General features: G+C 36.9%; 1 protein-coding gene across 2 annotated transcripts in view; it reads left to right on the top strand.

The window, feature by feature from the left end:
* MEGF10 (multiple EGF like domains 10) overlaps positions 1–26,860 on the top strand; it is a 155,845-nt gene that overhangs the window by 59,847 nt on the left and 69,138 nt on the right. For both annotated transcript variants that reach the window (XM_074360599.1, XM_074360598.1), the window contains exon 5: positions 17,684–17,776. In XM_074360599.1, coding sequence (XP_074216700.1) covers positions 17,684–17,776 — 93 coding nt within the window. The remainder of the gene's footprint in view (positions 1–17,683; positions 17,777–26,860) is intronic.

A 26,860-nucleotide genomic window follows, 5' to 3' on the forward strand; every position in this document is an offset into this window, starting at 1 on the left:
TTTTTTTTCTTTTTAAGTGTCTTTGTCTGGTTTTGGCATCAGGGTAAGGATGGACTCATAGAATGAGTTTGGGAGTTTTGGCTTAGTTTGAGAAGGATGAGTATTAACTGTTCTTTATATGTTTGGTAGTATTTTCGTGTGAAGCTGTCCAGTCCTGGACTTTTGTTTGTTGGGAGTTTTTGATTACTGATTCAAATTCACTACTAGTAATTAGTCTGCTCAGATCATCTACTTCTTGATTCAGTCTTGGAAGACTGTGTTTCTAGGAATGTTTCTATTTCTTCTAGGTTGTCCAGTTAGTTGGCATATAATTATTTGTAGTATTCTCTTAAGATTGTGGTATCAGCTGTAACTTCTTTTTCATTTTTTATTTTATTTATTTGGGTCCTCTCTTTTTCTTAATGATGTTGACTAAAGGCTTATCAAATTTTTTCTTTTCAAAAAATGAGCTCTTGGATCCATTGATTTTTTTCTGTTGTTTTTGGTCTATTTTATTTATTTCTGCTCTGATCTTTATTATTTTCTTTCTTCTGCTAATTTTGGGCTTTACTTGTTCTTCATTTTCTAATTCTGCTAGATGGAAAATTAGGTTATTTATTTGAGATTATTCTTGTTTCTTGAGTTAGGCCTGTATCACTATAAACTTCCCTCTTAGAACTGATGTTGCTGTGTCCCATAGATTTTGGAAAGTTGTGTTTTAATTTCATTAGTCTCAAGGTATTTTCTGATTTCCTCTTTGATTTCTTCAATGATCCACTGGTTTTTTAGTAGCATGTTGTATGGTCTCTACGTATGTTTTTCCCATTTTCCTTCTTACAATTGATTTCTAGTTTCACATCACTGTGATTGGAAAAGATGATTGATATAATTTCTATTCTCTTAAATTTGTAGATACTTATTTTGTGGCCTAGCGTGTGATCTATTCTGGTGCCCTTGAAAGAATGTATACTCTGCACTTTTTGGATGGAATGTCCTGTACATATCTATTAATAAAGTCCAACTGGGGAGGACTCCTGTTTTCTTCTTGATTTTCTGTCTGGATGACCTTTCCATTGATGTAATTGGGGTGTTCAAGTCCCCTATTATTGTTGTATTATTGTCAATTTCTCCTTTTATGTCTATTAATATTTGCTCTATATATTTAAGTGTTCCTCTATCAGATGCATATGTTTAAAAATGTTATATCCTCTTCTTGTATTGATCCCTTTATCATTATATACTGTTCTTTTTTGTCTTTTATTAGAGACTTTGTTTTAAAGTCTACTTTGTCTGATGTGAGTATTGCTATCTCAGCTTTCATTTTGTTTCTATTTGCATGGAATATCACCTCTTCAGCCTCCTCACTTTGTCTTTGTATGCCTTTAGCTCTGAAGTGAGTCTCTTGTAGGCAGCATATAGATGGGTCTTGTTTTGTTTATCCAGTCAACCACTCCTCTTCCCTATGTTTGATGTCATATTCTACATCTTCATGTCTATCTCTTAACTGTTTTTTGTAGTTATAATTGATTTTATAATTTTTTTACCAGTGGAATTTTTCCCTTCCTATAATTTCTTATTTCTTGTTGTAGCCTTTTCTTTTTCACTCAAAAAAGATGTTTAACTCTTCTTCTAAGGTTAGTTTTGTATTGATGAACTCTTAATTTTTGTTAGTCTGAGAAGCTCTTTATCTGTCCTTCAATTCTAAATGATAATCTTGCTGCATAGAGTATCCTAGGTAATAGGCTTTTTCATTTCAGCACTCCCTTCTGGCCCACAAGGTTTCTACAAAGGAAATCAGCTGATGGCCTTATGGGGGTTCCCTTGTATGTAACTCCTTGTATTTCTCTTACTGCCTTTAAAATTCTCTCTTTAACTTTTGTCATTTTAATTATGATATGCCTTGATGTGGCTGTTTTGGGGTTCATCTTGTTTGGGACTCTCTGTGACTCCTATACCTAGTTATCTGTTACCTTCTTCAGGTTTGGGAAGTTTTTAGTTATAATTCTTTCAAATATATTTTCTACCTCTTTCTCTCCTTCTCCTTCTGGAGAAACTTCTAATATGAATGTTAGCATGCTTTATATTGTTCTAGAGGTCCCATAAACTATCTTCATTTTAAAAATGTATTAAATTGTCTAATCGAAAGGCACAGAGTAGCTTGATGGAAAAAAAAAAAAAAGACCCAACTATATGCTGCCTATAAGAGACTCACCTCAGCTTTAAGAACACACATGGGCTGAAACTGAAGGATACAAAAAGCTATTTTATGCTAGTAGAAACTAAAAAGGAGCAGGGGTACCTATGTTTCTATTAGACAAAATAGACTTTAAAAACTGTAACAAGACAAAGAAGATCATTATATTATATAAAGGGGGTCAATTCATCAAGAGAATGTAAGAATTGTAAATCCATAGGAGCACCTAAATATATTAAGCAAATACTAACAGATCTGAAGGGAGAAACAGCAATACAATTATAGCAGAGGACTTCAGTACCATATAATACATGTATTTTTCTGTCTGACTTACCTCACTTAGCATAATGTTTTCAAAGTCTGTCAATATTATCATATGTGGGGGGATATCTTCTTTTCTCATGCCAAAATAATATTTCACTGCATATGAACACATATTAAAATTAAAGTATAGTTGATTTACAATATTGTGTTAGTTGCAGGTGTGCAGCAAAGTGATTCAGTTATATATATATGTGAGTGTGTGTGTATTTGTTTTTCAGACTATTTTTCATTACAGCTTATTATAAAATACTGAATATAGTTCCCTGTGCTATATAGTAAATCCTTGTTTATCTGTTTTATATGTAGTAGTGTGTATCTGTTAATCCCTTAATCCCATACTTCTAATTTATCCTTCCTCTCCTCTTTCTCCTTTGGTAACCGTAAGTTTGTTTTTTGTGTCTGTGAGTCTATTTATGTTTTGCAAATAAGTTTATTTGTGTTTTTTAGATTCTAAATTTAAGTATTATCATATAATATTTGTTGTTATGTCAGACTTAATTCACTCATGATAATCTCTAGTTCCATCTGTGTTGCTGCAGATTATAATATTTCATTATTTTTATGGCTGAGTAATATTCCTTTGTGTATATATACCACATCTTCTTTATTCATTCATCTCTTGATGGACACTTAGGTTGCTTCTGTGTCTTGGCTATCGTAAATAGTGCTACTATGAACTTTGGGGTACATGTATCTTTTCAAATTAGAGTTTTTGTCTTTTCCCAATTATATGCCCAGGAGTGGGATTTCTGGATCATGTGGTAACTCTACTTTTAATTTTTGAAGGAACCTCCATACTGCTATCCGTAAGTGGGTGCACCAATTTACATTCGCACCAATTTACATTCCCACCAACTATGTGGGAGGGTTCCCTTCCTCCACACCCTCTGCAACATTTATTATTTGTAGGCTTTTTGATGATGGTCATTCTGACTGATGTGAGATGATACTTCATTGTAGTTTTGATTTGCATTTCTCTAATAATTAGAAATACTGAGCATATTTTTATTGTACATATCTTTGTATCCATTCATCCATTGGTGGGCATTTGGCTTGTTTTCTTATCTTGACTATTGTAAATAATGCTTTGATAAACATGGGCGTGCATATATCCTTGTTGAAATCCTGTTTGTATCAGTATTCTAAATTTCACTATATACTTAACCTTTATCAGTATGCTGTATTGTTTCATATTTTTATGTTAATAATTAACAGCCCTTTATTTCAGCTTGAAGAATTTCTTTTAGCATCTCCTATAGGCAGTTAGAGTGGTGATGAACTCCTTCAGCTTTTGTTTGTCTGGAAAAGTTTTTACTTCTCCTTTATTTTGAAGGACAACTTTGCTGGATAGAGTATTCTTGCCTGGCAGTTTTTGTCATTTGTAATGTTGAATACATCATTCCATTATCTTCTGGCTTGTAAGGTTTGTGATGAGAAATATGCTCTTAGTTTTATGGAGGCTCCCTTGTAAATAACGAACTTCTTTTCTCTTGTTGCTTTTAAGATTCTCTATTTGTCTTCAATTTTTACAGTATGTCTTGGAGAAGATCTCTTTAAGTTAAATTTGTTTGGTAACTTATGAGCTTCATGTACTTAAATATCCAAATCTCTCCCACATTTGGGGATTTCTTAACCATTATTTGTTTAAATAAGTTCTCTGCCTCCTTCCCTCTCTTTTCCTTCAGGGATTTCAATGATTTGCTGTTGGCTTCCTTCATGGTACCCCATAGATGATACAGGCTTTCTTCATTCTTTTTTATTTTTTTTCTTTGTTCTCCTTTGACTGGATAATATTAAAATATCTGTCTTCCTCTTCACAGATACTTTTTTATGCTTCATCCAGTCTTTTGATGCTCTCTGCTGCATTTTTCATTTCATTCATTATATTCTTCAGATCCAGAATTTAAAAAAAAAAAGATTTCTGTCTCTTTTTTAAACTTCTCATTTTGTTTGTGTGTTATTTTCCTGATCTTGTTGAATTGTCTTTCTTTGTTTTCTCATAGCTTATTGAACATCCTTTTAAAAAGCTATTTTGAATTCTTTATTGGGAAAATTATAGATCTCCATATCTTTGATGTTGTTTACTAGAAGATTATTGTGTTCCTTTGATGGTGTTATCTTTCCTTGAAGTTTAATGTTTCTTCAAGTTTTTTGTTTCTGCCTTCACATTTATAGTAGTGGTCACATTCTCTAGTCTTTTCTTTTTTAATTGAAGTATGGGCAGTTTACAATTTTGTGTTAATTTCTGGTGCACAGTATAATGTTTCAGTCATACATATACATATATATTCATTTTCAGATTCTTGTTCATTGTATGTTACTATGAGATATTGAATATAGTTCCCTGTTATATACAGAAGAAACCTGTTGATCTGTATTATATATAATAGTTAGTATCGCAAATCTCAAATTCCCAGTTTAACCCTTCCTACCTTCTTCCTCCTCTGGTAACCATAAGTTTGTTTTCTATGTCTGTGAGTCTATTTCTGTTTTGTAAATAAGTTCATTTGTGTCTTTTTAACTGTGTCTTTTTTTTAGAGTCCACATGCAAATGATATTGTATGGTATTTTTCTTTCTCTTTCTGGCTTACTTCACTTAGAACAACTATCTCCAAGTCCATCTATGTTGCTGCAAATGGCATTATTTTATTCTTTTTTATGGCTGAATAGTATTCAATTGTATAAATACACCACAGCTTCTCTACCCAGTCATCTGTCGATGGACATTTAGGTTGCTTCCATGTATTGGCTCTTATATAGGGCTGCTATAAACATTGGGGTGCATGTATCTTTTTGAATTAGAATTCCCTCCAGATATATGTCCAGGACTGGATTGCTGGATTATAGGGTAAGTCTATTTTTAGTTTTTTGAAGAATCTCTATGCAGTTTTCCATAATGGCTGCACCAAACTACATTCCCACCAATGGTCTAGAAGGGTTTCCTTTTATTCACACCTCCAGAATTTATCGTTTGTGGACTTTTTAATGGTAGCCATTCTGACTGGTGTGAGGTGATACCTCATTGTAGTTTTGATTTACATTTCTCTAATAATTAATGTTATTGAGTATTTTTTCATGTGCCTATTGGCTATTTGTATGTCTTCTTTGCATAACTGCTTGTTTAAGTCTGCTGTCCATTTTTGGATTGAGGTTGTTTGTTTTTTTGTTATTAAGTTGTATGAGCTGTTTATACATTCCAGAAATTAAGCTCTTGTCAGTCGCATCATTTGCAACTATTTTCTCCCATTCCATAGCTTATCTTTTTGTTTTGCTTATGGTTTCCTTTGGTGTGCAAAAGCTTATAATTTTAATTAGGTCCCATTTGTTTATTTTTGCTTTTATTTTTATTGCCTGGGTAGACTGCCCTAGGAGAACATTGCTAAGATGTATGTCAAAAAATGTTTTGCCTATGTTTTCTTCTAGGAGGTTAATAGTGTCTTGTCTTATTTTTAAGTCTTTAAGTCATTTTGAGTTTATTTTTGTGTATGGTGTGAACCTTCTCCAGTCTTAACTGACTTTGGGAGATAAAATAGCTTCGGTCATCCTTGCTAGGGATTCTGATCCCATAGCTCCCGCAAAGGCACTTTTATCCATGGGCGAATGTTGAATTGTTGTGGGCAGATACCAAAGATGTCTTTTTCAGGTATGTTGGCTGTGTCACTCCTGTGTAATTTCTTCTAAGAACAGTGATAATGTCTGTTTTAACAGCTCAAGAAAGGGAAATTTTTAGTTGAGTCATGACAGACTATAGCAGACACTTCCTTCCCTTCACCACTGCATAGAAGATGTACCTGCTTACTGTCTTCATCAATTGGGACAGGACTGGCTGGGCCTGTCTTCCAAGTTTTGAACTATTATTAGCAGAGATACTTCATGGCAAACAGTTGTTTATCAAAAGTGAAGTTGTCAATGAATATGAAACAGATCTTGACATTGAATTCAACATAGCTGTATAAATGATAGATTTGCAGTTAATACAGGATAGATACTAAAGTTAAGAAAAAGGACGCTTAAGTTTACAATGTAATCTGTCAAAGAACTTAAAAGCTCTTTATTCTGAACATTTTAGTACCTTCACTGACCTTTTCATAAAGCAAGCCAATAATCTTTGCCAAAAGTGGCAAACTAGCAGGCTGAATGATTTGATATGTAATCTTGTTTCATTTGGTCCACATAGTATTTTACATTTAAAAAACTTTTAACTTAAAACTTATGACTTCATCTTCCATGGAGGAATCAGGAGATTGATAACACTGGCTTGATGGTCTTATGTAACAGTAGACAGGAGACACTGAAGGGGAACCTGTCCTTTTATTTACTTATTTTTAATTAAGGTATAATTGACATATAACTATGTTAGTTTCAGGCATACAACATAGTGATTCAATATTTGTATGTATTGCAAAATGATCACCACAGTAAGTCTAGTTAATGCTTAACACTGTACATAGTTACAAAGTATTTTTTTCTTGTGATAAGGACTTGTATGATCTCTTAGCTACTTGCAAATATGCAATAAAGTATTATTAACTATAGTTGCTATGCTGTACAATACATTCCCATGACTTTTTAATTTTATAGCTGGAAACATGTACCTTTTGAACCCCGAGAGCTGCCCCTTTTTCAGTGAGCACATGATGTCTGAGTTTTCCAGACCTTACCCAGCCTGCTTACTCTTCATTGATCCCACCTGGCTCCTGCAGGCATTCCAGTTGTGTTCCCTAGTTTTTATGAGGTATTCTAGTAGCAAAGATCCTACTGCCAGCTTTCTGTTAGACCCTTGGTCCTCCCCTTTTTGAAGAAATTCTGCCACCTAATTGATACATTTAGCTTAAGGCTTCCGTACTAAAATGCAAATGTCCCTCTTGACAATGGAAATAACCTTCGCTATTATTGTTAGTCATTGATTGTTGGGTATGAAGACTCTGTTTATTCTCAAGTTAGTGTAGACAGGGAAGGAGAGCAGAAAGAACATGAGAGCACCAGAGTCCAAAAGGAGATGTCCAGGGACCACCACCAAGGAGTGAGGCAGGGAGGGGACACTGAAAGGGAAAAGTGATAACCTTAAATGTGATCGCTTCTGCCCTCTTCAGTTTCCCTAGGGCTGGCCTTTATTATCCACGGGTGATTCAGATGTATTGGATAGTCGGAAGCAAAGTCTCTGGGAACAAGTGTCAGCAAGATGAAATAGGGCAGACAGGGAAATGCCATGTGGTGCAGAACATGCTGTGGCAAAGAATATTTGTGAAAGAATTCTGTGGCTTCATGGAGAGTGGAGCCAGAGGAATGCCTTTCTAAAAACAGAAGAGCCTGGCATGGCACTTCCCACAGAGTCGCTGTGCTTTCCTTGTAGATAAACAGGACAGGACCAGGAGGGAAATAATTCATCCCCAGTAAAGGTGCTTTCCTTCAGATTTCTTCTCTAAACCGTCTGCTGGTGATTTTGAAATCCTTCTCAAATTGAATCAGCCTGCAATTGTATCATCAGACCAGTTGTAGGCTGAGTTGTTAGGAATTTGTCCTTAGGAAAATTTATTCCAGCACTTGTTAACTTTTTGAAACTGTGGTCCATTAGGATCATGTTACTTATGTTATTTAAATCTGATTTAATTTAAAGAGATACAATGTGGGGAGCTGTGGCCAGAATAGATAATGCCTGTATATGTGTAGAATTAAGCTGAACACTCTTTCCATTTTTAAGTAAATGAATAGGATTATGTGCTCCACATATGGTATTTCAGTCCCTTGTGTGGGATTCATTACAATAGTCAATTTCAGCACAAACTATTTTTTTTCTCGTATATGTCATTTCCTTTGTAGAGGAAAAGCTTAGTGTAGAATATTGCGTTGTGAGTTTGTAGTATTAGCCTTTCCCCAAATAAATATTTCTTGGAAGATTCTAAAGCCAATATCTTCATAAGCATTTGTAGAGCCTATCCACCAACAACCACAGACTCTTCCTGAAATTTCAGGTTGTGTTCATTATTTTAGGGCTAGCTCAGATTTTTTTTTTTAATATGCCCTCTCTTTTGTGTATAAAGGGTTCTATTTGCATTTCCCTGGAAGTTTTCCTCACGTTCTAGTTTTTCCTTTTTTAAAACAACTTTACTGAGATAAAAATGGCATAAAATAAACTGCACAGATTTAAGTGTACAATTTGACAGGTATTGGCTTATGTCTAACCATGAAGCCATTACTTCAGCCATAATAGTGAACCTGTTCATCACATACAGACATTTTCCTCACACTCCTTTGTAATTCCTTCCAGTCACTCCTCCCTGCACCTCCCCTCCCCTAGGTAACCACTAATCTGCTTTCTGTCACTCTCAGGTTAGTTTGCATTTTGTAGTGCTTTATACAAATGGAATCTCAGTATGTTCTCTTTTATGTCTGGTCTCTTTCACTGAGCATAATCACTTGGGGATGCATTCGTATTGTCACATGAATCATTAGTTCATTCCTTTTTATTGCTGAATAATATTCTGTTGAATAGATATACCACAACTTATTTATCCTTTTGTCTGTTCATGGACATTTGGATTGTTTCCAGGTTTTGGCAGTTACAAATAAAGCTGCTGTAAGAACTTGTGTCCAAGTCTTTGTATTGGCATACGCTTTTATTTCTTTTGGGTGATACCTAGGAGTGTAATGGCTGAATCATTTGGTACTTGTGCCCAGTGTTCAGAGATACTTTGTCATAGCCAAAAACTGGAAATAATCCAAATGTCCACAAACATTTTAAAAAGCTGACAAAATTTTCCAAAGCAGTTGTGCATTTTACATTCTCACTAGCAATGTATGAGAATTCTAGTTCCTCCACATCCTTGCCAGTACTTGGTACAGTCAGTCTTTTTAATTTCAGTCATTTGAATAGATACGTAGTGTTATCTTACTGTAGTTTTAATTCATACTGATCTAGTGACTAATGATATTTGAACATCTTTTCATGAACTTATGTGTCATTAGTATATCTTCTCTGGTGAAGTGTCCAAACCTTTTTGCCTGTTTTTAAATTTATTTGAAATTGAACTGTTTATCTTCTTATTTTATAATTTTAATATATTCTGAATATAAGTTTTTTGTCAGCTAGTATTTTTTGAAAATATTTCTTCCATTCTGTGACTTATCTTTTCATACTCTTAGTGGTATTTTTTGAAGAGCTGAAGTTTTTATTTTTGATGGAAAAATGTATTAACTTACTTTTTGGCAGGTTGGGTTTTTAGGTGCCGTATCTAAGAAATCTTTGCCCAACTCAAGGTCATGAAAGTTCTCTCCTACTTTTTCTTCTAGAGGTTGTATACTTTTAGGTTTTATATTTAGGTTTATGATTCATTTTGAGTTAATATTTATATATGGTACAAAGTTACATACCCACACTTATTTATTTGCATATGGATATCCAGATTTTTCAGCATTGTTGCAAAGACTGTTATTTCTTCAGTGAATTGCCTTTGTGCCTGTGTCAAAAGATAATTGTCCATATATATGTGAATTTATTTCTGAGCTCTCTATTTTGTTCCATTGAACATATTTGTCTATATTTACATCAGTATCACACTCTGTTGGTTACTGTAGCTTTTTAAGTCCTTAAATCAAGTGGTATTAGCCTTTAGCTTTTTCAGAGTTGTTCTGGCTATTATAGGTACTGTGTGTTTGAATATGAATTTTAAAATCAGCTTATCAATTTCAGCTAAAAAAGCTGCTGAGATTTTGATTGGTATTGCATTTAATCTGTTGATCTATTTGGGAGAAAATTAATAGCTTAACAATAGTGAGTCATCTGGGTCTTAAATAGTGCCTCCCTCTGTTTAGAGAGAATATGTACATTCTGCTGTTGTTGGGTGGGGTGTTCTATAAATGTCAAATAGATCAAATTGGTTGATAGTTTTGTTCAGCTTTTTAATTTAGTTCTTAGTGTATAGGTCTTTCACATCATTGGTCAGGTTTATCCCTAAGTATTTTGTATTTTTGGTGATATTATAAATAGCTTTTTAAATTTCAATTTCTGATTGTTTCTTGCTAGTATATAGAATCATAATTATGGGTTTTTATCTACAACCTTGTTAAACTCTCTTATTATTTTAGCACCTTTTTTTGTAGATTTCATTAGATTTTCCACCTATTTGTGTATATTTGCATAATATGTAAATAAAGGAAATTTAATTCTTCCTTCCCAATCTGGACATCTTTTACTTCTTTCTTGTGTTATTACCTTGCTGGAACCTCTAGTACAATGCTGAACAGAAATGATAAGATCAGACATCCTTGTCTTGTTCCTAATCTTAAGGATAAAGCATTCTTCTTCTACTATTGAATGTGATGTTAGTACTAGGTTTTTCATATTTACCCTTTAGGTAGAGGAAGCTCCTTTTTGTTTCCAATTTGTAAAGAATTTCTTTGAGGAATGGCTGTTTGGTTTTGCCAAGTGCTTTTTGGACATTTTTAAGATAATTATTTCTTGCTATTATGAATTTTTTTCAATTTAGGAACTTTTTCACCTGAAAGATCTTCTATACAAGCAGCGTGTTAGTTACGAATCATGTTTGGCTGCAGTAAGTAGGTTTCTGAAAAACAGAAACATACAAAGATGAGTTTTTTATTTTTATATAGTGAAAAGTCTGGAAATACGTAATTTATGGCATTTATTTATTAATGCAAGAAATTCAGAGCAAAGTGTTCCATGATTCTCTAGGCTCTTCCTTCAGAATTGCCAGATCTTTTTTGCAGATTCAGCCATTTTGTCCACACCCCATGCATCAGGAAGGAGAAGGAGATGGGGAATTGCGCTTACCAATGAATCTGTCCCCCTATACTATTTTCAACATGAACACTTCAGTCCAGAAAGAGGGCTGGGGAGTGTAGTTAATTGCTGGTCACACCATTGTCCCTGGTGAAAGTGGTATTCTGTTAATAAGGGTGGAAGGAAGAATAGATGTTAAGTATATAATTAGTGATGTATGCCAAAGACACTGCTAGTAATCACTCTATGTACTTGTCCTTGGGCTCCATGAAAGCTCTATCAGGAATGGAAAGAAAAGAATTTTAGATTTGGATTAAAAAAATTAAATTTATAAGTGCACATTTCTAGGCTCCTAGTATTTTCTCACTGTCCATGGCTGATTGGCCATCTATGCAAGTCACACATATGGACCACTGGTGGCTTTGGGACAAGAGCCCCTGACCTCATACCATGGGTCATGCAATTTTGGGGATGGGATGGAAAGAGGGTGGAGTATGAGGTAACTGATGTTAGCACCTCTTTCCTGCAACTTTATTCCTGAGGTGTCCACTTCCTCGGCTCAGATATTCTCTCTTTCCTGAGACCCTCCTTGATTTGACTCTAGTTGGAACTGATTGTTCCCTTCCTGTGGCTCCCACAGTATTTTTTATGATGACTTTTTTGACAATAATTCACATACCATACAATTCAACCATTTAATGTGCATTATTCAGTGATGTTATATTTTATATTCACAGAGTTGTACAACCAACACACTTTAGATAATAGAATATTTTTCTTTCCTCAGTGAAACCCCTATACCCATTAACCATCACCCCACATTCATCATAAGTCCCTCCCAGCCCTAGACAACTGCTAATATACTTTCTGTCCTTATAGATTTGCCTTTGGACTCTCCATATAAATGGAATTGTTGCATATGGTTCACAGTAATTATTTGTTCATACCTCTGTATTACACCTGTGTCCTGCTCTGCGAATATTGAGTTTGTGGAGGGGGCTTTATTTGATTCCTCTGTAGACTGAGAGTTCCTGATCTGCCATCTTTGTATCCACAGAGGTGCCCAGTAACATGCCTGCTACATCAGTAAATATTAAATTGAAGGAAAAGAGAATTCCCTTCCCTTTTATAAACAAACACGATAGGGTAGGCTGGAATGTAATGTTTGGAAATTTGAAAACAAAATGATTCCTGTCTACAGTGAACATTGTAGTAGCAGAGTCTAATTTTTGTAAAGATTTTGCATATAATTGGCCTCAAACAGAAGTAAGGAGTGGATAAAGTTTATCTTGAAAGTTAACTTTCTGCTTTCTCTCTCTTCCTCAGTTGAATCTTCTAACTTCTGACTCCCAGCCATCTAGTGCACCTGAACCAACACAGCCTCTACCATCCTTTTCACCCCTGCATCCCCACCTCCATTCACACTCATTGAAAGTTTTGGTCCACTGGGATTCAGGCACCTGAATTCTCTCCTACTTCTGCCTCTAATGCCAGCTGTGAATATTAGGAAAATCATTGCATTTTCCTAGTCTCCGTTTTCTTGTCTGAAAAAAGCAGGAATGATGTTCGGTAAAAAAAAAAAAAAAGTGATTTGTGCCCTTTATTCATAACACCAAAATAAAAGCAAAATTCTGCGGAAAGATAGATTAGCTGGAAGGTTTGTGTTTTTACTGGACACTTATTTTCAAGAGACACTTTGATCATGGAAACATTTTTCAAATTAACTTAAATGAATTGATTATATTATATCCTTTAGGACAACAGTGGGTACTATTTAGAGATGTAATTGGTTTAAAGGAGTCTTTAGTCTGCCTACTTTTAACATTTACCTTTTTGCCATACCCTAGGTGTAAATCCAAAGGGAAATTATATGAGGCTCTCAGTTTTAAAGCTAAGTATTTACAAGGGAATGGAATGAGGTCCAGTCACTGGTAGTGGGGTTTAAATGGATTTAGGAACTAAGGCTGAAACAGGAGCCTAATTAGAGAAGATTCCAGGGTCATCAGGTCAGCCCTCACCTGTCCATCAGGCAGACAGGCTGTCCAGTGCTTTAACATCAAAGACGTGGCATGTTCTTCTCATTACTGTCTCTTGCCCGCCCTCCACCCCCCAGTTCTCGAGGGAGAAGATGCCTTGGCTGCTCCTTGCAACTTGATGTGTCTGCAGCAGTGTACCAAGTATGGGTCCACATATTTAGCTTATATCTGGCCTCTATAAAAGATTACTGAAAACTCAGAATATGATATTTAATGATTTTCTTAAAAGAGATGTGTGAAAAGTAATCATATTGAATAGATTGTCTTTACTAGTATTTTCCTAGTTTTAATTGCCTTTTTTAAAATAAGAAAAGACATGGATAGGGAATAAAATGACAGTTTCTACTGATGAGAAAGTCATACTTATGATGGATCTTTTGTGCTTGTCCTTGAAATCTAAGCTGCTGAACATTTGCTAAGGGGGACCTCTGTCCCCTTTCTTCTTTTCCAGCTGACTTTGGAATTTTCTCTACAACAAATTGATGTCTTTTACCCACCTTGGTTTCTCACATGGAGTTTGTTAGTCATGAAAGTTAGACACCCAGAGTTGGTGGCATTTGAGGCTGAAAGAGGGAAGATGGGGTAGGGAAGGATCTAGCTCTGCCATTTTCCCAGAGGGAGGGTCTGTGTTTGTCACCACATGTCCCATGGTTAGTGTGCCAGCAACTGGGTGAGTTGGGACATCGGAAACAGAGTGTTTTCTAGCTTGCACTCTTCTCCTCTGTTGTCTCCCTTTGCTCCCGCTGGCCTGTGGGTACTTGGTGAGAGCTGTTGCTACATGGGGAGAGTCCAGAGCCACAGGAGAGAGCAATGGATGGACCTGGCACTTGTGTTGCCATCTAATGCCAGGTGACAGTTCTGCACCACGGCAGTAGAATTTTGTGTTCTTTCCTTTGAGTACCCATACCAACAACATTTTCCATTATTTAGATCATTATTTGACTTTAGGCTTCAGTGCTTAGAGGTGATCCTTTGACTCTAGCTTTAATTAAGAAAAAAAATCATTAGAAAAGCAGATTGCCCCTTTCAATTCCTAATTAACTTACTAATTTGTTTTCTGCTAACTATCTATTTACATTTTGCTTCAGACTTTAGCCAAATGTTATTTCAAGAAAATAATAAATGTAATCTATACTTTATAAATTCTTCGTAAAAATAATTCTTCATAAAAATAATCTAGATTTTAAAAATTACATCATGGGATTTTTCCCATTTATTATAATTGACTGGATTTCTGAGTGTTCTTTTCATAGAACACAAAGTTTGCATCATCAGGAATCAAACATGAGAACATTCGTATAATTATTCAGTAATCTCAAAGCATTGTGAAGCAGATCTCCTTTGAGTTTTTACACGTAGAAATACACTTAATATCGTTTTTTGGAATCAACAAAACAAGAATCACAAAAAACAATCAACTGGGATCCAAGCACATGCAATTCTGATTCATAACCTTCTGGGACACGGGCTTAACTTAAATCATGCATTTCTTTATCCATTTTAGTAAAGGTCATCTTGATATTGGAGGTAAGGTGCTAGACCTGTTTGTTCAATCTTACCTTTTTTCTGGTTGATTCAGGTGGGTACAGGGGAAATCGTTTGGGATCACTCAGGGGCTAAGAGCTAACACAACTACAGCTAAATTCAAAGTTTAATCTGTAGCCTGTATGGTGACTATGCATAGCAAAGAAGTAGTTTGGGGGAGAGAAAGATGAGTGGTAAAAGAAAGTGAAGGGGAAGGTAAGGAGTGAAAAAAATGAAAGGAGACAGGAAAAGAAGAGTGACAAATTAAGACCAGCCCATTGAACCACCCACCCAAACTCAACTCTCCTGGCCACCCCAACCCAGCAGGTATGAAATCCCAGGTTGCTGTCTTCCAACCCAGTGTCTCGGGAACCCAGGGAGTTTCAAATTTTCAAATGGTGGAATTGACTTTTCCATCAAATTATATTTTATATAGGTGCCCAAGATATCAAAGCAAAATATTATTTTATTAATATAAATTTACCTTATACCTTAACATTTATAACATTTCCTTAGTATAAAGTGATGGATGAGAACAAGAATATTTTAAATAAACACAAAAATTTACCATTTGAGAATATGGGTGACACTTCTTTTCCTCAAAAGAAGTGTTTTCACCATATCCAATTTCTGTGTTTTCTTCTAAATGCACAGTATCAGAAAATTCTTGTTTCTTATTAAAGACAAATAGTATCTGATTTTTTAAACTTCTTAAATATACAAACCAAATTTTTAATAGTTTTAGTGTCTTAAAGAAGGTGAAATTGGGAATTCGGGGTCTGAACGCTGATCACTAACAGCATGTTGGGAACACATATACCATCAATACCTAAGACAAGTTAGACCAAGCACTCTCCTGTCCACGTCTTTACAGTGGGTGCCAGCTCTCTGTGAGATGGGAGTGTCCTGGGTGCAAGTGGTACCAGATAACATAGTGTGGTACAGCGTCCAGAGCATGCCCTGCACAATTAGACCTGAGCCTTCCATGGCATTAAATTGACACTTGCATGCTCCACTTAAGGTATTTTGCTGGTTTGTATGTGCCTACATAAATTTTAAAGCAATAACAGTACAGAGCTATGACTCTAAAAATGAACAACACATCTACAATGTCAGGCATGCATAGAGATGGCAGGAGGCACAGACCCCTGAGGTTGGCACTATCAACTTAACCTGGCAGCATAAGTCAACATGTTGTAGGGCAGTGTGTTCATATGTTACAGGCAGATTTTGTTTTTAATTACAATTACATATGTAATTGTCTTTATCAAATATTATGAAGTTGCTAAGAATCTCCTTGGAACTCTGTTGTCAAAATCTCTAGCTCACCTGGCCCGGCACCCGTCACCAAATTGCCTGGGTACTAAAGAATTATTCTGGTAACAGAAAATGAACCTCTTCCCGAAATTTAAGTCACTTTATTCTGTTGTGATGTCCTCTGCCTGGTGGTTTCTTGAAACAAATTTCTATCTTTCATTAGAGTATTCCAGTTAATTTTCAGAGTAAAGTCTTGACACCTTAGTTTGGATTTCAAAGTGTCTCCCTCTCTTCTGAAGCTATTGCTCCAAACACTGCACCCAAAAAGATCTTCTCATTTCCATTTGCTTTTCTTTCTACTTCTTGCTTTTGCTTTCTCTTCATCTAAGATGCCTTTCTCTTATGTCTTTTATGTCTAAATCTTTTTGATAAAAACCTTAGAAGTGATTATCACTTTTGGCACAGCAATATATATTTATATATTATATAAATGTGTACACAATTTAGACAATATTTATTTATATATTATATAAATGTGTACACAATTTAGACTATACACACATATAAATATCACAGAAGAATATTTAATGGCATAGAAAAATTTTTTTCCTATTCAATTAAGTGGAAAGGCAAATTGAAAAACATTTTTCTTCCTCAAGAAAAAGAAACAGGTATATTTTGCTTATTGGCATTTTATATTTGGACAGTAGACCTGTTTTGCTTCTGTAATAAGACACGAATTTATAAAACTTACCTCTAAAGCATAGGATAGCTTATCCTATCCTTAAATAAAATTTTAGAAAACCTGAAAATCCAAACTCTTCCAATATGTTCTCACAGTTACTCATATATCCAGGTATTTTAAAGAAGGTTTAACCAACACGAGTGACATTAAGGTTGAGAGTAATGTTGATGTTCAGCATAGCATATTTATGATGTCTCTTTTTGTGAGCTCACTGAACTTTGCTTTGGAAATCATCAGACTACCCATCTGCTCATGTTTGCAATGATACTCCTTATCTTCACGGGTTGGGTCACACCTATGATGTTCATTAATGAAAGAGGAATTGAGTTTTACTGTTTTCTAAAGACCTGGGTGACATTTTTCGAATATTCTCCTCAATAGAAAAAGGGCATCTAATTCTGCTGTGTCATAGTTGTGAATAATATGCGCACAAAGACATTTGACTACTGTTTCAAGTGAAGGTATTATGTAAAGGGAGTGCCTCTTGGTCTACTCTGTTGCTCTGGAGTCCTGAGATCTTGCTTTGTGATTTGTTTCTGCATCCACATATGCTCCTCCTGAAACAAAAAGGATATATTTGGTAGTCATTGATAATTTTTTGAAATGGATTAGGCAATTTTCCTTGAAACTTCTTTCCTAATTTAGCATGAAGTAGAATTAAATAGTAGAAATGAAGGAATTTACTTGGCGATATCAAAATAAGAAGGGGAATTGTTTGGTTACACAGAGGACTGTAAGAGGGCTGAGGAATGGATTGAAGAAAATTATCAAGCATGCATGTTGTTTTTAAGTGATACTTGAGACTGAGATGTGAAACAGCTGTGTTGTTGGGGTTTTTTTCTTGTGCCAACTTTCCTTGTTTGATTGATTTTTCTCTCTGACAGCCCACTGTGCTGATAAATGTGTCCATGGTCGCTGCATTGCTCCAAACACCTGTCAGTGTGAGCCTGGCTGGGGTGGGACCAACTGCTCCAGTGGTAAGTTTCCACCTGCTGCTGTCTGTCTCAGGATGTTTTTTGCTGTATGGGCCCCTTGTCTGCAGACTACATGAGCCACGGGTTTACCTCTTTAGCCCGACGTAGAACATGGTGTAGTTTCCCAATCCAACTCACAAATACAGTTTCTTTTAAATCTGTGCATGTGTTATGCACAGAACTGTTACTAATAGAGTATAAAGAAAGATGCTTAGAAAGAAGGAGATTTCAATAATCTGATTCTGATACTTCTGTGAATATGAATGCATTTTCCAGAGTAGGGTCCAGAATTTAAGACTCCTTAGTTCAGTAAGGCAGTTGCAGTAATATAGCCACTGTATTCTAACATTTGTTTTTACTTGTTTATTTATCTAACATATTTTCTTGGTGAGAAAAATTTACCACTTGTTGGTTTTAAAGCAGAAGTAAAACTGATATTTTCAGTACTTAACATACTTATTTATCTCTGAATTCTGAGGTGCAAATAAGTACTTGCTCAGGTAACTGGGGAGAATTATTTGTAATAAATGGTAAATCATAAACATTTTGATATTAAATCAGTTCATAATATAGTGTATCATTTGTCTCTATTATGTTAGAATTATAATTCTAAGATGCTGGTATTTTGGACTATAAGCAGGTTGCACTTAAAATCCTATATTCATTATTATGAGGATTAAATGATGGAATGTCATATAATACAGTTGCTTTTGTAAATTTCACAGTTAAAACGTAGGTTTGCTGCGTGTGTGATTGTGTACTCTTCCTGTTCCTTTATACTTCATTTTGCCTTGAAAAAAAAAATGTGAGAAGGAATTGAAGTGCAACTAAATTGTAATGCATGAAACGTTAACACTAAGAGAAAGGAAGTGTTACTTTTAAAAATGAGCAGGCTCTCATGACGACACAAATTTGTCCTCGTGGCTACCAAACAATTTTCTGAAACTAGTTCAAAAGTACCAGCCTAGATGAGCTCGTTTTAGGAATTTTTACTCACTTCCATTTTGACTGGGGAGATGACTCTATCTTGTGAGAACTGCTTGTTTTAGACTTGTGATCTCTTGGCTGTCTCTAAAACAGCATCTCCAGGGGAAGTCCTTGTGCTGTCAGTGTACAGAACACTGCATGTGAAAGAGCCTTTTTATTATGTCTTGAACAGAGAGTGCTTGTGTGTGCGTGCGTGCGTGTGTGTGTGTTTGTATGTGTGTCTTTCTGCCCCTGACAGGCTTCCCATTGCAATGGGTAACTGTCTTTCAGGGTTTTGTTTTCCTTCTGTTGGAGATCAGGAGGAAAGTGGGCATTTTGTTCACATGCTGTTGGGGCACAGTGTTTGGGATATGGGACCTGGCTCATGTCCACTTTTCTAGCCGAGCGACCTCAAGTGGGATGTTGTTTTCGTTGACTTTTCCAGCTTAAAGAACAGTTGTGCCTACACATTTGGAAGAAAAAGTATTATTATATATATAATAGAATATATAAAAATATTTTAAATAATATTAAATACTATTATATAAACCAGTAGGAAAGAGAAGAATGGATATATTTCTTCATTTGAGAAATGAGTTTGTTAGTAATTTCAGGGTGAGAATGCTGTGGAATAATTTTAGTTGTTATCATACTTTGTCCCCTAAGAGCTGCAGCCTACCTGAAACTAAGGGATTAGACTAAAGAATGTGTAAACAAAATGAAAGTGTACATAGGTTTTTGAACTGACTGAGGCCATCTAGAAAATAAACTGTTCTTTATTTTGGAGTTGACTGACTTTTGAATGAAGCCTCTAGAATTCTGATAATACATATTCTTTTAATCCCAGAAGATGATATTAAGGCAACTTTTAGTTTATAATGAACAGAAGCATAAATAAACATGGACAGATATCTGAAGTCTTTAAAGATATTCTAAGGAAACACTTCTGACTCCTTTTTTAAAGCACGTAGGAAAATGCTATTCTGAGCCAGAGCACTGTGTTTTGTTTCCTGGAGTTTGTCTGCAGCAGTTACTCTAATATCACTCATTAGGAGCAGATAATTCTTGAAGCAACTGCACACCCTAGTAATCTACTAAGTAGCAGAGTTAAAATGGCCGAATTCCCAAGGATTCTATCTCCATATCCCTTCCTCTCTGGTTATTGTTATGCATATATTTGAGCATGTATGTTAGATCCAGAAAACAATTTTTTTTTTTTTTTTTTTTTTTAGCTAGACCAGTTCCTTGTATTAGTCCAGGTCCAATCAGTAGACAAACTGCAATAATTTTTTTGAGTAAACCTTTTATTTTTGAAAAATTTTAGATTTACAGAAAAAGTTGCAAAAAGAGTAGAGAATTTCCACCTACCTGCACCCAGTTTTCTCCTTGATAACATCTTAAGTCACCATTGGCTTGTCAAAACTGAGACACTAACATTAATATGCTACCAGTTAGTTCAGTAAACTCTAGACTTTATTTGGATTTCATTATTTTTTCCATTAATGTCCTCCTTCGGTTCCAGGATCCAGTCCTGGACACTACACTGCATTGTCATGTCTCCCCAATCTCCTCTGGTCTGTGACGATTCTGAGTCTTTGTTTTTCATGACCATGACAATCCTGAAGAGAACTGGCTAGGTATCCTGTAGAATGTCCCCCAGTCTGTTTTCCTCATGACTAGACTAGGTCACAGGTTTTGAAAAGAACACTGCAGATTTGGAGTGCCCATCTCTTAACATCATGTTGGGAGTATGATGACATTCCCATGATGTCACTGATGATGCCATCACTTGGTTAACCTTCATCATTGGTGATGTATAGTGTTTACCATATTTCTCCACATAAAGTTACTATTTTTCCCTTTCCTTTTTCTGTTCTCTGGAAACAAGCCACTAAATTTAGCCTACTGGGATTAAGGGATTAAGCTCCATGTCTTTGAGAGGAGGAATATCTGTGTATGTTATTTGGAACTCTTCTGCAGGGAAGATTTATTTATTCTCCCCAATTTAATCAATCATTTGTATAATTTGGATACATGACATTTTGGGTTCTTAGTCAACATTATATTATTTTGTTGCTTAAATTGTTCTATCTTTGGCAGTTAGGAGTTCTGGTAGGTGGCTTCTGCATCCTTTTGACATGCCTCCATCATTTTGTTTGGTTGTTTTGTTTGGCCTTTTGAGCACTTCCTTACTTTCTGCCACTGTAGGATACTCCAATCTCACTTTGTGTTCTTCCTGCCTCAGTACTAGAATGAGCCATTGAAGAATGGTATTTAGAAACCAAGCTTTGGGTGTTGGGTATGCTCATTGCTCCTGGAACACATAGTAACTTGAACAGGGGAAGTTTGTTAAAAAGAATTAATAATAGGGGGTTGCTGTAGAGATTGGCTAGTAAGAAGTAGATAACACTCAAAGGAATACAGTAATAGCAGATATAAGGAGCATCCACTACTCCTAGGGCTGAGGTAGAACACCCAAAGAGGAAGTCCTAGGGGTGTGATGCAGACTTGCTGGAGCACAGCCACAGCTCACTGAATGGCAGAGAGGCTGCCATGGTACCCTTAGCGGAGCTGGCTGGAAATCTCTCTGGAACTTGCTAGAAATCTGTTCTATAGGATGCTTGGGAAAGCTGTCCTGGAGAAGTGTCTTAGCAGAAGCACTCTGTTACCAAAGCCCAAGGGGGATGTCAGGGGAAGTTGTGGGGTGATGGGTGCTGCCAGCCACAGTGCACTGTGGGAGCTGGATGCTGGAGAAGCCACTCCCACTGTGCTTACAAGGCAGGAGCTGGTGCTGGAGAAGCCTGTGCACTGTGGAAGTCAGGTGAGCTAGCATACCAGAACCATGATAGGAAACACCTTTCTCCTGCAGGGTGTCTCCAGCACCCTGTGGAAAGTGCTTAATGGCCAGCCAGCTGGCAGGGGAAGAGTATTTAAAGGGCCCATACCCATTTCTGGAGATACAAGTGAAGGATAAATTTAGCCCTGAGAGGCTATAAAATGTTAAAAGGTCCACTCCTCTGTGCACCTTTCTACACACATTTGAATTCTTGTACACCAACGAAACAACTCTACAGTTCCACCTAATAGGATACATACAGCCAGCTATCTTCAGATGTTCTCACTCTTTTCCCAAAATAAGGAGATGCTAGTCCCAACAGTCATTTTATCTATTGCTGGTTATATATATTTTTTCCTGAAATTCAGATGAAGTTCCACTGAATATTTTGTTACCTTAAGTTATCTTCAAACAACTTGTATCTAAAATAAATAAAAATGCAAAGAAAGAGGAGAAAAAAGAAAATAGCTTCTACAAATACACACATATATGTAACAAGCAAATAGAAAATGTTAAAAACTACTAGAAGCTTCTTTTCTGTGATGAGTCGCAGGCTGTCCTTGCATACGTGGCCTCCTTCTAAGCTCCATTCCATATTTCTCCCTCGCAGCCCAAACCTCAGCTGCTTGGGGTTCTTTACCTGGAGGCACGACTCAAAAACTCCATTCATGAAGGATCTGAATTCCCAGTGTTCCTGCTTTTTTTTGGTTATTGACACTTTTCATTAACCTTCTTTACTAGGTGTGGAAAATAAGAGGTGTCCCACAGAATCCCTTGAGTTCCAGACAGAGTTCTGCTTTTTCCTATTATGTAACAGCAGCCCTGTTTCCCCTTGATTACCAGGATCAATTATTCTAGCTAGAAGAGTAACTCCTTTTATTTACATTTTGAGTCTAAAATGGCCAAATGCAGTATATATAAAAATAGATTTAAAAAAGTTTCTGAACTATGTTCAATATCTTGTAATAACCTTTAATGAAAAAGGCTATGAAAATGAATATATGTCTGTGCTATACACCCAAAATTGACACATTGTAACTGATAGTACTTCAATAAAGTAAAATAAAATGGCCAAATGGCAATAAATTGATAACTCTCATACACAGCTCTCTTTCTGTATTTTTTTTCCTTCCCAGTATACGAGGGAGATTAAGAGACTGACAGGTCTCTTCACAATGACAGGTTTACAAGGCTTTCCTTGGAGACATAGCATGACTGTTGACCTTGTCTGTGGACAGAAGGATTTCTGTATGTGGTGACTGTATAGTCAGTGTTCCTGGGTCTCAATGTATTCTCTGTATTTTGAAAAACCAAGTTATGTCAGTGAACAAAGTTTGTTTGCTTGGAGTGAAATCATGATTTATTTGACTAGATTCAGGCATATTGCTTCTTTTTAAATTTGATTAAATGATTGTTTTTAAAAGCACATACATATTTTACTTTTATTGGCTTCCTAATGTATCCCCTGGCCTGTATGAATTAATCTATGTTGCCTCCATCTCTTTCCTCCTCTTTCCTGTTCTCTCTCTGTTCCTCTCCGCCATCAATATCTCTTGCCTATTCATCAATCCTGTATTTCTCTTCGTCCCTCACTGGATGATAAACAGCTCCTGGAGGGCAGGGGCTGTGTATTATTAATCTCCTTAGCCTTCACTGTGCTTGGCATGCAGATGGAGCACAGTCAGTGTTTGTTTCATTTAATGAGATTGAACGTATGTTTCTGAGAAGGTCATTCATGTGTTCATGATGGGAACTTTATTACTGTGTGCAAGGAACCATACTGGGTGCTGTGGATAGAGAAACAAATGAGGGACAGTTGCTGGGCTCACAGAGCTCACGGCCTGGAGAAAAGTAGACAGAAGTGTAAATATCTCATCCTGAGGAAAAGAACAGCTTCAGAAGAAGAGGTGGATTGAAGATGCTAGAAATGGTGTTGAGTAAAGTAATGAGAGGTTTTCTGGGTGGACTAGAGAGAAGGGTCTAATGTATGCTGGGGACAGAAAGCAGACTTCTTGGGGTGAGGGGTAATGAAAAGACGCTCAAAGATAAACTCGTCTTCCGGAAACTTATCTGGGACATCAACAAGGAGGAGCAAAGAGATAGGGATTCAGTAAACGACAAGTGTAGGCTCAAAAGAAGGTTTTGCATTTGCTTGTTTGCTTTTGTTTGTGTTTTAAGGTGAAAGAGGCTGGGAGGATGGTGAAAGAAAAGAGGGAGAGTCTGGAGATTCAATTGAGAGGTCATTTAATTGAGGGGCCATGGCTCCTGAGAAGACAGAAGGGCTCCTGACACTGATGGAGGGATTAGCAAGAAGTACTTCCCATTCCCAGTAGTTGCGTTTCCATAGGTTTGTGGGCTCAGGAGCTGGCAGGCAGTGGGCAGGAGGACCTGGGGGAGTTCATATTTGATGACCTTTCTTCTCTTGGTGAACTGAAGAAGAGATAATCTGTCGGTACTAAGGGGAGCAGAGGCTGCGCACGTTGATGATGATGATGATGACGGTAATAGTGCTCCTTTATCAAGTGCTTAATCTGTGCCTAGCATCATTGTCAGGGCTTCAAAGCAAAAGCCTCATTTAATACTCAAAACAGATGAGATGCTTACAATTCTTGTTCCTATTTTATAGATGAGGAAGTGGAGGCATCGAAAAATTAAGTGTGCTGCCCAAGTCTATACATCTGGTAAATGGTGGAGCCCAGCTCTCATCTCATTCAGAGCCAGTAATTTTAACCACAAGTGTATGGTGCCTCCTGAGGTTGGAAAGGAGGTTTAGTGAAAGTGACGAGAGCAAGTGACAAGGAGGGGAATGAGAGCAGGAGGCAGGGCTGACCCCAGCAGACAGATATTAAAAGAAAGTCCCTGAGAGATACTGAGGGCACACTAACATGTCATTTAAAATGACACCAATTTGGTAGGATGCATTTGTAATTCGTAATTTCCTCATTTGCAGTGTTCAGGTTGTGGGATCAGATTATATTTACGGTTCTTTACAACCCTATGATTCTGTATGTGATTTACTCTAGTAAATAAGTGTCTGCAATCCCTGAGACCTTTCTTTGTTTTGGAAACCCTTTAAACCTTTTATATGAGTAGCAGTCACACATTTGTCCTCTCAACCCATATAATTCTATTTATGGTTTTCAAAAGGTCTGCAGAGAACTTTGTTTTTCCTCTGGCTATAGGGTACATTCAGAGCACATGGAGAGTCCTAAATCAGCCAGCTGCCAGCAGATAGTTTTCAAATGCCTCTGTTCCCCGGGCTTTTGACATTAGTACCAAGTAGAGGCAAAAAATGAAAATTAATTTTGGTCTGGAAAATCCAAACTGGAGTTTATTTAGTCACCAATAGCATTTCTGGGTAAATGTACTTGGCAAGAGTGAAAACATACCCAGGAGGCAGGACCAGCTCACAGATATTTCAGATATAGCATTAGGAACACCAATAACCTTTTATATAAAGCAGACTCACTGTGCTGCTTGGAGTAAGTAATAAGAGTTTGCCTGCAGGATATTCGAATGGGCGAATCCATTTGAAGGATATTACAAGTCAGAAATTGTAAGGCACAAAAAGCTGACTTGTTCGCCAGCAAGGTCTGCTGTAAATGTCTATTGACTGGATACAATAGAGGATCGATGTTGTCTGGGGAGAGGAGGTGCTGGAGCCCAGTCCTCACGGCAAGTCGTTAACACGCCCATCGTGCTGTCAGGATGACTTTAGAAATCAGGTTGATGGGGCAGCAAGAATAAGAGTGGATCATTTGGGTTCACTGGCATGGGGGCAGGACACTGATGGTAGGTGGGCAGGATTGAGCTTGGAATGAATGGTCCGTCAGAACTGCCCAAAGCCACTTTCACCGATGGACTGCCCAAATATTCTGATAGAGGTCACACAGAGAAACTGCTGATTATGCCTTTGTGAAGGAGTCTGAAACCTGGGCTGTTGCTGGTTACACTCCGGAGGGGCAGACCTTCTCCTCCACCCCTACCTACCTCCCTGTTGGAACTGAATCACAGCAGTCCTATCGGCTCTCCTTTCTGTGCTGTTTCTGGGCCTCTCTTTCCTCATGCTTAAAAGAGCGGAGAAGAGTATCTACTTCACGTGCTTGTGGAGATTAAATGACGAAATACCTTTTGGGCCCTCAGCACTGTGCTTGGCGGCATGATAATGGCTGAGTGAAAGGTGCTTACTTAACATTTCCCATGTGACAAATGTGCCTTCCACCAGACTTCCCCGCATCAGTCCGGTCTCTGGACTGGATAACGGATGGAGCGGCTGTTTGTGGACATCTTGTTGCATCCTGCAGGCCACACCCTCCTTGAGCTGGAGTCTCTCATTGTCCACAGTGGCTTGCTAGGAGGCTTCCCAGACAGAACCCCAGTAGAGTTTTTTGCATTATTCCCATCCTCTGACCCTGAATGTCCTTACCAGATGAGTTCATGTCTGGTATATATTGCTTCAGGCATAGTGAGAACATTATAGATGTTTATGTTACTCCTGCTCGTTGGTTCATTTGCCATGGCTGGAAAGACAGCACTGGGCTGTCATTTTATTTGACTCCACTCCACATCACTCATTGATTTTTTTTTTCCTTTTTTTTTTTTTTAACTTTGTGTAATCTCCCTCTACATCTATTTATCAGAAACTCTTGGTTCAACCTCAGAATATAAGATAATCTAACCTTCTCTTCCTCCCTACTGGTGCCACTTCACTCCAAGCCAGCTTCCTCTCTTAACTGATACTCACGATCATTTGCTGCCGCTGTATCTGCTCAGACCCTACTTGAGTCAGTTCTCTCTACTGAGACCAGAGTGATCTTGCAAAAGTCAGAGCATGCTGCTCCCCTTCCCAAAACTCCCCAGTATTTCCCACTATAGTTAGAATAAATGCAAATCCCCAACATGATCACCAAGCCCAGTTTCATCTGTCCCTCTCTGTCCTTCTCATCCCACCGTCACTCAGGGTATCACGCTACTCAACTCTGAGTGTAAGCAAAGTAATCATGTTTGACAGGTATAAAACTAATAAAAGGGTAGAACGTTATAAAACAATGTTTACCCTAGTTTTAAAGACTTTCAGTCGAGTAAGTAGTAGAGGTTTTAAGAGCCTTGCTCTTGGACCATAAATGAAGAGTATCATAAAATTTTGTAAAAACCTAAAGGTTTTACCACTCACAACTGTTGCACAGGATGAGTGGAATAACTTCCAAAGAAAGTTTAAATTTTAATGAAATTGATTTGAATTTCCTATTAGTATATCATTATGATTTTTTATATGTAAAAAAAAG

The sequence above is a fragment of the Camelus bactrianus genome, chromosome 3 (assembly GCF_048773025.1).
Source record: "Camelus bactrianus isolate YW-2024 breed Bactrian camel chromosome 3, ASM4877302v1, whole genome shotgun sequence".
Classification (NCBI taxonomy): domain Eukaryota; kingdom Metazoa; phylum Chordata; class Mammalia; order Artiodactyla; family Camelidae; genus Camelus; species Camelus bactrianus.